The sequence below is a fragment of the Stegodyphus dumicola genome, chromosome 4 (assembly GCF_044657685.1).
Source record: "Stegodyphus dumicola isolate Sdum_Otavi_A_Nest chromosome 4, ASM4465768v1".
Classification (NCBI taxonomy): domain Eukaryota; kingdom Metazoa; phylum Arthropoda; class Arachnida; order Araneae; family Eresidae; genus Stegodyphus; species Stegodyphus dumicola.
The window spans coordinates 119,486,553-119,498,215 of NC_140771.1; the positions used below are offsets into that span (position 1 = coordinate 119,486,553).

The 11,663-nt window shown below is 32.3% G+C and overlaps 1 protein-coding gene across 1 annotated transcript in view; it reads left to right on the forward strand.

Moving 5' to 3' along the window:
- Idh (isocitrate dehydrogenase [NADP] cytoplasmic) overlaps window positions 1-10,508 on the forward strand; it is a 62,749-nt gene extending 52,241 nt beyond the window's left edge. Inside the window, exons 9-12 of the mRNA XM_035371733.2 lie at window positions 3,346-3,497; window positions 8,315-8,455; window positions 9,970-10,132; window positions 10,246-10,508. Coding sequence (XP_035227624.1) covers window positions 3,346-3,497; window positions 8,315-8,455; window positions 9,970-10,132; window positions 10,246-10,327 — 538 coding nt within the window. The 3' untranslated portion in view covers window positions 10,328-10,508. The remainder of the gene's footprint in view (window positions 1-3,345; window positions 3,498-8,314; window positions 8,456-9,969; window positions 10,133-10,245) is intronic.
- The last annotated feature ends 1,155 nt before the right edge of the window (window positions 10,509-11,663 follow it).

Genomic DNA, 11,663 nt, shown 5'->3' on the forward strand with positions numbered 1-11,663 from the left:
TGATATCGAATCAGTAATCAACTCAAGACCCCTTACGTACCTTTCAGAAGATCCAAATGATCTTACGGCACTAACTCCTTCAATGTTTCTACAAGATGTGCACGACGTCGGAGTGCCTGACTTAGACTACCTGGATACCATTAATCTGACAAAAAGATACAAGTTCTTGCAGAACTTAAGAGAACATTTCCGCAAAAGATTTCGTGATGAATATTTAGCTATCCTAGTGCAAAAACCATCTAAACGATCTACTCGGACTATCAACAAAAATGACTTGGTGTTTGTCGGCAGCGACAACAAGAAGAGAATAGATTGGCCAATAGGTCGTGTTGTAGAACTATATCCTGGGAAAGACAACGAAGTACGTGTTGTCAAAGTGAAAACTGCAACGGGTGAACTCCTAAGACCTGTGAAACGTATTTATCCTCTCGAACTTGATAGACCTAACTTGTTTAGTGACTTCACCATGAACATAAAAAACTCTGCGGATAAGTGTTACAGTGATATGAACTATCAAACTAGATATGGACGTAAAACTGTAAAACCTCTTACATATTTTTAAATTGCTATATTAATTTTTGTTTCTTTTCAGTATTTTAGAAATTTAATTGTCCTAACAGTTGTCAATTGGAACATGTTATCTGGATATGGTATGAATGTAATGCAGAAAATGTTTAGATGTGTAATCCTTCTTTGTAAGTATTAATTTTAGAGCATTAGTTACTTTTCATATTTGTGAAAGTTGTACTTGAATTTTTGTTTGATTATTGATAAATTTTGTTTTGATTTTCCCATCTTATCGAGGTAAAATCAAAAGGTGGGAGGATGTCACATTCTTGCCACTAGGTGGCGGGCATCTCTTCCTTTACTTTTGCTGTAATTAAGTTCCGAGAAGCAGTCGAGATTGGAACCGCTCTGAGGAGCGTAAAGACTCAGAACTAAAAATGTACTGTTTTAAAATAATTATCACCTACCTTGTAAATAGTGTATATTAGCTTTTTATTTCAATAAATAATTAAAAGACAAGATGGCCTGCTAATTGTAATAGAAACTCTTACTGGAAAACGTGATTATTAGAAGCCTGGCGTCGAGAACACTGAAGATGCAGCAGGTAAGGAATTTTACATTAATTTTATTGTAAATAGAAGAACCTGATGCAACACTTATCATGGTCAGGGTACAGTAACTCCTGTATATGGCTGATCTTGTATGGATAGAAAGAAGTTGATAATCTTTCGTAAGATTTTCCATACTGTACTGTAAGGCATATCCATATTCCGAGCTACTCCACAAGCGCTAGAGGTGGCGGCAATATCGTCTGGTCGTCTATCGACAATCGCCGTGGCAACTGCTTTGATTGTATCCTGTGATACAGGTTTTCATCCTCTGCCTGACTGAACCTTCAGAGAACCTGTTTTCTCAAACGTCGCAACCATTGCTTTTAGCCCATTAACTGACACAGGACCGTTTCCTTTACGCATTTTTTTGTGCGTTCTAAAAGCACGAAGAGCAGCTGATGCATTGCACTGGTTGAGGTAAAAGAATTTGACCATTAATGCATGCTCGACTAAAGAAGGAGACATTGCAAAGCAGCTGGCACTGTGCGAATGGATGTAACGTGAAATTTGAATAAAGAACTTCTTGTTCTGCTCAGCGTACGTTATATTGCAGATCACGAGACTTTATTGGTGTTTATGTAGATTTTACACTTTTTTAAAAGTGTTGCCATATTGCACTTGAACTAAATCAGAAAATGTGCATAATAAAAGGTAATTTTATTCTGTATTAATTTGCATTTGTTAACACTCTATTTTCTATTACACAGCGCCAAATATTCCCCTAGCAGTGACTTTTGGAACTAATTTGTTTTTTCACGGAATCCTTCGTCCCCCGTCTTGTTTAATCTTCCTACAAAATGTGGCGTCATTCTCACATATAGATCGCGCTACAGAACACTGTGAGCACTGTCAGTTTAATTATGGCCACCCGGTATATATCTTTACGTTAATTCCATATTCATCCACTTGGATTCTAGTCTCGGCTGGTAGTGCCAAATCTTATCTCTTGTAATGATGTCTTGCAGAAAGTATGGATCCTGATCACACATATAAATAAAATCTTCAGAGATTTGCTTCCGTTTTTCTTTCTACTCATTTATTAACTCATACCAGCATGTGTCATGCTCCATCATTCATGTCTGAGGTTTTGCTCATTAGTGACCAGTTCAAATGTGGCTCGTCGTTGATCATTTTCTTCCAGTTTGCAAAAGAGCTGCACCAATGCTAATTTTTCCAGTTTGTAGCAGTTTCATGCTCACTCATATCTTAATTACACTGTTGCATTTCCTCTCATGCTGATAGTGTTCAACTGCCACTTTACTGAGTTTAGATGTATTTTGGCACTCTATTTTCTATTACACAGCGCCAAATGTTCCCCTAGCGGTGACTTTTGGAACTAATTTGTTTTTTCGCGGAATCCTTCATCCCCCGTCTTATTTAATCTTCCTACAAAATGTGGCGTCATTCTCGCAAATAGATCGCGCTGGAGAACACTGTGAGCACTATCAGTTTAATTATGGCCACCCGGTACATTATTAATATCATTCTATTAATTCAATGGAATAATATATACTGTCTTCCTTAAGATCCAAAACAAGTTCCCTACAAGATGCTAAGGTCTAGTGAAGAAGACTTTCTTCTACAGTGATCCACAAAGAACTCGTTTCTCTAGGTCAGACTATAAATTCTCAGCTCATTCTGCAAGGAAGTATCTAAATTACGATGATGCATTTAGCTGAAGTTGTACAGGACAATGGTTCTTACTGCACGATAGTGTGCAGGTACACTGCACAACTGTGAGTGCTAGTTCTTGGCTCTGTATGTCTTATTTGTTCTCAACCACTCACTGTTCTTCACTAATCATAAGCTTGAATATTTATTTCTGTTTTCCTGCTAGAAAGAATCATAAAATATTAATATGAAATAATAAAAGGTTGTTTTAATTAATTCTGTTGGATATGGTGATTATCTCCAATCTAAGAGATGAAAGGTTTAGTTTTTATCACAGCAATTAGGTATTAAAGTTTAGTTTTATTGTAGATGATATTCAAAATATGTTTATAAATTAACAATTTTTAGTAATTCTCATGCTGTTCTTACATCTTTAATTTATGTTTAGTAGTATTTACCATCTTGCTGTATATTTCCTTGATTGGCCTTGAACTGTAATAAAATATGTTTGAATTTTGAAGTTTTGAATTTATTATTAAAATTTTTAATTTATTATTAAAATATTGACTTTGCTGTTATTAAATATCATTAATATTCTTTAAAAATTCAAATCCAGGGAATACAAATCAAAATTTGAAGCACAAGGAATATGGTATGAACATCGACTCATTGATGACATGGTAGCTCAAGCTCTGAAATCAGAGGGTGGATTTGTGTGGGCTTGCAAAAATTATGATGGTGATGTTCAATCAGATTCAGTTGCCCAAGGTATTTTGTGTTTTAGATTATTCAAAAGTACATACATTTTGATACCTAGGATATTGCTTGTGAGTTTTGACTGGCATTCATTGTTGATTTTCATACATGTTTGCAAAAATAAACGTGTTGAATGAGGCAAAATAGTTGCATAACTGCATTTCAGTATGTAGAGCAATATATGCACTCTTGCACAATAGAAGTTTCCATTTTTTTAAACAGAAAAATGTATTCACAAAATCATTGCAATTCCAACTGCCATATAAACTGTTTCTCTTGTGGTTTTACATATTATTATTTAAATGCTAAAAAAATATAAATATGAATGTAATAGCTAATTATCATATTTACATCTTACACTTTTTTATGTATAAAAATAATTGTAAATAGCAAATCAAAAATATGATAAAAGAAAAAAATCAAATCTAAAAGAGTTCAGATTTTAAAATCATGTCAAAGGATTTGTGAAGGTTTCTTCTGCTGTTGCTGAGCATCACAGATTGTCAGTCTGTTTTTGGACTCGCTCCTGTTAAAAGCTTTTATTTTTACTTCTATTATTTAGCTACATGAAATTCAAGAGAGATCACATAATATTTAAAACCACATAGGTTTAGAATGTTAAGGATTGCCATACTTTTTTTTTATATATTAACTATAGAATTTCTTTAAAAATGCATTCAAGCAGCCAGCCATCTAAAAGACTTATCATAAAAAAATAGTGTATAATGATTTTAATGAGTCCAGCTAGTTTCATTTCATAAAAATATTTAATACTTCTTATTAGATATCTCATGATTTAAATCAATCAGATTAATAAGTCGAAAAACAATTTAAACAATTGTATTTATTGCCTTTCAGTCATTTGGTTAGCCATTCATTAACAGAAAGATTAAATCTGAAAGTTAAATATTTTACACACTGCTGAATGGCAACATGCTAGTGCATGGAGAGAGTAAGTATTCTATCTGAGGCAGTGGCAACACATAGCTTTCAGATATCCGATTTGTGGATTAAAATTGAAAATCTTACATTCTGCTGAATGGGAGTAGTATGGTGGACTGGAGATAAAAATCTTTTATTTCAAAGAGTGTTGCCACTTTTTGCTTTCAAAATGCTGAGTTTGTTGAACAAAAATTTTTAAATTTGTACAAAATGTGAAAAAAAATTGTAAACAAATTCAAAATTGATGCTTTGGAGTACTGTTCAGGTGGAGTATAAAATATTAATTTATTAAAATTTTGGTTGCTGTAAGTGCCATTGTTTTTCTGCAATTAAAGTATTATAATACATGCATACAGATTCTTCATTAATTTTTTTAATAATACATCACAATAACATTTGATGGGAACTATTTGAAAACACAAAAGTGATGGGGACAAAAATTGAGTTTCAAGATTAATAGCACCTCTAGTGCTAATGGAGCATATCTGCAGACTGATCTAAATTGTGCTAATAACACATTACCATTTCTATGTTTCATTTGTTTTATATGTTGTGTAAAGTCATTAGGAAAATCTTAAAGAAGGCCATAGATGATAAAAGTAATTCTTTGTTAGGTAATTGGATTTGTAGAGACAAAATATTTTAGCCACTTCATGTAATCATTATCATTGCTATATATATAAATGCATGATTTTTTGCAGTTAATATTTAGTCATCTGCACAATTTCTTGTATTTAACTTCATAGTTGAAAAATATAAATGTATGCAGCAGTTAAAAATCATACATTAAAAGCCTTTCAGCCATAATGACTAATGATACTATGTTAATTTATATATACAGTATCATCAAAGCAATGTATGTTGACAGAATACTTCAATGAATACAGCAAAAAAGCCATTTCTGTTGTACATACAATTTCAGTTTGTTGTGACTACATCAACTAGGTTTTCATTCAAAAATACCTCCAATAAAAGGTTTATAAAATTCGGAGCCTGCTTACCTTGAACATTTTGGGATCCATCATCTTAAAACGCATGATATGTTTACTGTTTTTAAATGAATTCATGATTTCAGTAGCCCTTCACAGTTACAGCTTGGGTGACTCCATAAATTCATCTTTGAGTAATATGAAGTTCTTTATAATATATGTTGTAAGTATACTGATCAATAAATTTTGAATTATGTCAAAATAAATAAATTTTGAATTTATACACGGTACTTTAAAGTCATGCCATGAATTTTCTGCACTATATTGACTCCTTTCCTCACACTTTTAGCGTGATACAGAGCTAAAACATTTGGAAACAATACTCAGTAATCTCTTATTTCATGGCAGAACCCTCCAAAATAATGAAAAAGCATTACCTAAGATTTTTTGTTTTGTTTTTATGGTTGTTGATGTTGAAAATAACATTTTAACAGTTTTGTTGCACTCATTCATATTAATGTTAGGACAAGATAACAAGGAATTGACATATACTTCTCTGATGTAATTATTCCATTTAGCTGTTGTGCTGCAATTCATTTAAAACAAGTTTTGGTTTACAAAACTTAATAAACATTAGCTGCTGACACCATAAGTAAACAAATCATGTGGCATTAAGGAATGGAATGTTTGATCAATTAAATGACATTTGTATTCAGAATAGCTTTTTCCTTCGCAGCATGAATAAACACTTCATAATCATTTCAGCTACAAGCTGCATTTTAATTTCATGAAGTGGTTACTCTTTCTTTGGGGGGGGGGGGAAATAGGACAGCTGCTTGTTCATCTATTGACAAAGCCCAAATTGTGTGTGCATGTGTGTAGGGGGGATTAGGTGAAAAATATGGCAGCACAAATGAGGATTGTAAAGACAATTATTAACAGGAAAGAAAGCCAAATAAATCATACCATAGTTCCTGGCACCAGAAAAAATCATGCTAATAATAAAAAAAAAAAGTGTATGGCTTTAACCGTTTTGCGACGGCGCATCTTTGTTTAACCCCTTAACTGCCCCGGGCGTATATATATATATATATATATATATACACCCTTCCGAACTACTATCATTTGCTTTGCGCTGCTACCTGTAAAATTATTCACAAAGCTTTGGAATGCAACACCACAATGACCTTGACAAAGTATGTGAAGGAGGATACTATTTCAGAGAAGTATGGGGAGAAATTGGAGAGAGGGGAGTGTCTAAAGCGGTGAAAGTAATGACTGCGTGGGTATTGGCTGGTGTTGTTTGAGTAAAATGTATTTTTTTTTTATTCTGTGTCCTCCGTTTTGTTTACTTTTTGTAGTAGGCTCCAGAAATAAAGAAAAATATAATGGATGTTTCAAACACATTTATTTATTTTTTTTTTGAATTATTTTTTAATGAAATGCTTGTGCTTCATATTGTTACTGAAACTAACCATTTTGTAGACGAGTATATGAACCGACACACTGCAAACGAAACATCAAGAACAAAATCGTGGCATTCAACCAGTTCAGAAGAAATATTTTTTTTTTTTTTTTTTTTTTTTTTGCATACTGATTTTAGGGATCTTTTTAATTATAAAAACATCATTTTTATTATACTTACATCTTTTTATTATGCTTTTACTCAAAAAATTAAATTTTGTGCATTCATTTTTTTTCTTTTATTCTTTATTTTGTGGGGGAAAAAAAGTAAAGTAAAACTTGCACTTATTTTTCCCCTAATACATTGCATAACTACACGCACCTGTGTGAAAAACCGTGGCACTGGGGAATGAATCTTGTATGTTAAGACGCTCGTGCGGGGCGAAAGGGAATCGAAGGCAGTCACCGTACAGGATAGAGGTTTTGCATTGCTAAGCCTAATTTTATATATATATATATATATATAAAAATCGGGGGGAAAATTTTTTTTCACTTCTAGCATTGTAATTTTTGGTATCATTTCAGATTATTACTTGAGCTCTTATATAAGTTAAAATTAGCACTTAATAACTTTTTTCTTTATTTTACATGAAAGTACACTTAAAAAATTGCTTATCTTGTAAAATAATTTTTGGAAGCGTTATTCAAATTATTCCAAAGTTGTAATTGATAAAATCCATCAATAAAGTTTAAAATTAATAAAGCAACATAATAAAGACTATTTACAGTAAGAAGTAACAAAATTTACAATGAAGACCGAGTGTGGTAAATTTCGAAACACGGAGAAGTATCACTTTCTAACTCTTAGAAAAAGTATCACTTTCTAACTATTTAGAAAATGAATCATCATTCTCATCTGTGTTAGTAAATGGTTCATTAACCATACAAGGGTATTCTTCCTTTGATAAATAGCACCTTCCTGCCATAATAGATTGGAGGTAAGGCTTTCCAAAATAAAAGGAGAAGAAACGGAATTATACCTGAACGCAACGCAAAACATAAAAGAACTCCATATAGTAAACCTAAAAGACCATACATAGCAGAGGAAAAAAAAGGAATTTGATATAAATCAGACATGTGAATGTTTATAATAGCACGCAGCGATTTAAAGAGCCCACCTCTGTTTACGCTTTCCCTCCCCCACACCCTCGCAACAGTTGATGAGTAAAATACCAAAGTCAGGCAGAATATATCAAACTCAAGGTCAGGAACCTAAAACTGAGTTCATTTCAAAAGTAATGGACATAGGATGTCATCTAATGGCCTTCAGAAAAACGTTCCAGGTTAAAATGCGTATACACTTCGCCCTTGGTGCGTAGATGGGACGCCCGGTTGTAAGAGACGTTCTTAGGGAATGCGTATCCTGAAATGGACGCCCATCCTGAAAGGGTTAATGAAAAAGAATCTCATATGTATTTTACATTATAGTCCGACACATAAAAGTTTAGTAATCATATTAAAATTAATTTATTGATTTTTTCCTCTTTTATGCAGGATATGGATCCTTAGGTCTGATGACTAGTGTGTTGATTTGTCCAGATGGTAAAACAGTTGAAGCAGAAGCAGCCCATGGAACAGTAACCAGACATTACAGGATGCACCAGAAAGGACAAGAAACGTCTACTAACCCTATAGGTAAGGCCCCAAGCTGCAAATATTTAAAAAGTTAAGATCTGGAATTGTATCTTGAAAACCATTCATAAACCAATTTAATATGTAGATGGTTTTTAAGGCTCATATAACATCTTGAACAATTAAGTGTGTATTTACTATTACAAATATAAAATTTTATGCGTAGTTGTTTCTCTCATATTTATAATGCTTATAATATCTGAAAAGAATTGCAAATCAAAAATAAGCTATATATTGCTACTCAAAAAAAATTTTTTTCTTGTCAAAATTAATGTTTTATTTTCATTGGCAGAAAGTAGTCGTAGATGTTTAAAATCAAAGCAAAGAACGAAAATGGATGAAATACAAATTCAAATGGGAAATATGGAAGAGCAAAATTCAAAATGATATAAATTAATGCATTATTGAGTAATTAAAGTTAATTGAATTATCAGTCTTGGGATGTTCTGTTATTATATAATTAATATCAGTATTTATCCTGTAAATGAGTGTGTAATTATTCTATCATTTTTGTGGAAAATTTCATGTACATTAAATTTATATGCCATTGCGTCATGTACATTAGACTTCAGTTATAACTGGAGGTAGTATGTTGTATGGATTTGGTGCCATTTAGCTGCAGAAAATCAGAAAATTTTTTTATATAGTCAGTATCTTAGAGGCTGTGAATTTTTTTTAAAATTTTAATTTGGGTGATATATTCTCTTGATATATTATATGGTGACTGTAGGATGAAATTAAATTAATATTCTTTATTTATCAGCATAGTATTCAGTGAAAGTTCCTTAAGTATAGGATGTGTAGCGTGATTGGTGCGTGCATAGGATTTGGAGACCTAGCTACATAGCCTTTACTGACTGATTGAAAAAAGCGGAACAGTTTTGAGTTACCACTTCAAAAAAAGTATACTAGTTATACTTGAACCATTATCCTTAGAAATTAAGGGAATAAACGGATTCTTTTCATAATAGATTATTTTGGCAAGTGACCAGAACACTATATCATCTTTCAGAAGTTTTGACTATCAGCAAAGAACTAGATTTTCCGTTTTGGAAGTCTTATTTTCATTCATTTGGATCATAGCTTTTCAGCATTTTTAGTGAATTTTATGAATGTCCTGATGCAAAGGAGATAAAAATTTCTTTGTTCCTAATTGAATTGAATAGCTCAGGAAATTCATTTCAATGAATTTCCATTCTTAATACATTCCCCCCCCCCAAGACTTGTAGGTTAGTTTTGAAATAAGTTACACAGTCTGTATATTTTTCTTTCAATTTCCATTAGATGAAGTTGAAAATTAATTATAAATTAAGATTTCAATATACATTTTTTGTGGGGGAGGGCTTCAGGATCAGTGTCTTAAATTTACAGCTAATTGTTGAATATATCCAAATCTATTTAAAAATTCATCGAATAATTATCATTTATATTTTCTGTTTGGCATTTTGATTTGAAATAATTTTGTTTTACATGTTTTAATTCCTTAATAATAACTATCATGTTTTCCCCCCCTTAAGCATCAATTTTTGCATGGACAAGAGGTCTAGCCCATCGTGCTAAACTTGATGGAAATCAAAAATTACAAGAATTCTCAAAACGTTTAGAACAAGTGTGCATAGATACAATTGAGTCTGGTTTCATGACCAAGGATCTGGCTATATGTATCAAAGGCCTAAAAAAGTATTTTTTAGCTATTTTGTTATTAAAGTAATTGGGCAAAAAGAAAAAATATAAAAATATATATTAGTATGTAATAATATGCATGTGATTAACATAATTTCCTTTCTTTTCAGTGTTACTAGAGCAGATTACTTAAATACATTTGAGTTTTTGGATAAACTTGCAGAAAATCTCAAAGAAAAGCTAAGTGCCTGACTACATATGCAAAACAGTAGATTGTAACTTCTGGGAATGTGTGCAACACACAGTGCACTTTAAGAAACTTTGTTTTCTTTTGTTCTATTTTATATATTTTATGTATGAATTTTCATATTGATAAAATCTGATTTTTGTTTCTTAATTTTTTCTATATTAAAAGTATATTTTTTTCATGGAACTGTGTTGCTTTTATTTCATGAAACAGCAGTTTCTACATATCTGTTATTGTCAAATATAGAATTGTTTAGTGAAGTACTGAGAAATTTTTCTTATCATGTACATATTTATAGAATTTAGTGAAATACTGATGAATTTTTCTTATGTACATATTTATTTGTTAATTTGTCTGTGGTTATCTCAAGTTCACCAATAACTTGTAAAGACCAACACTGAGTCACTGGTTATCTCAAGTTCAGCTGTGCACACTGCCAGCTAATGTCACATTCCTTTTTGCGATGTGTTCTAAAAGGTTCGAGTATCGTGTAGTAGCTTCTTTGTTTTTTATGAAGTTGTGAAATAAGTTGTGTTAATAAAGTTGAATGTTTTAAGTAACATGGAGTACATGTTTTAAGTACCTTGTAAGGACCAACACCGAGCAACATCTAAAACTGTTACAATTGTGACCCGTCTGCACCATAAAGCTTCAGATTGGTTGCTGGTTCAAGCTTGGTTGTTTCAAGACTTTTGTTTTCTTTGCTTCAACAGCTCTCATGGAGGCATTTCAGCAGTCTTAAAAATACCAACCTAGTTTCTGTAGTTTGTTGTGTGAGTCAACTTTCACTTTAACTGTACCAAAGCATATTATGGATCCCAAGACGACAGTCAACTATTGGGTCTCTCAATTGCCATCGGAGATTGCTTTTTGGGTTTAAGACATCATGAATCAAAAGCACACAGATGCCTCTTATCAAGACTGAAGGCTGCCATTATTGAGAGTTGTTAGAAAAGTAGTACCTAGGAAATTTAGAAATTACTTGCTGGGAAGCAACTCGGGGACAGAAGTCCATGGTCCTTGAGTCATGGAAAGACAGGGCAGAAAAAGTGATATATATTTGACTCATAGTTAATGGAGTTGTTTCTTCAGCAAAAGCTGTTAAAATCCAGTCTATCATCATATCTGTTGAACCGCTCGATTCTTAAAAAACTATCAGCATTGCCTGGATTGGATGTTAGAAGTCACACGTGTACAGATAAGTAACTTCTATCAGTAAGTGTGTTTAATAATTCTAGATTGAATTCCTTGCTGCATAAAATGTGCAAATTACGTGTTGAAGTACTGCCTCTACAGTGATCATGCAATGTTTCTAAACACCGTTTTAAAAGAAAATGAAGC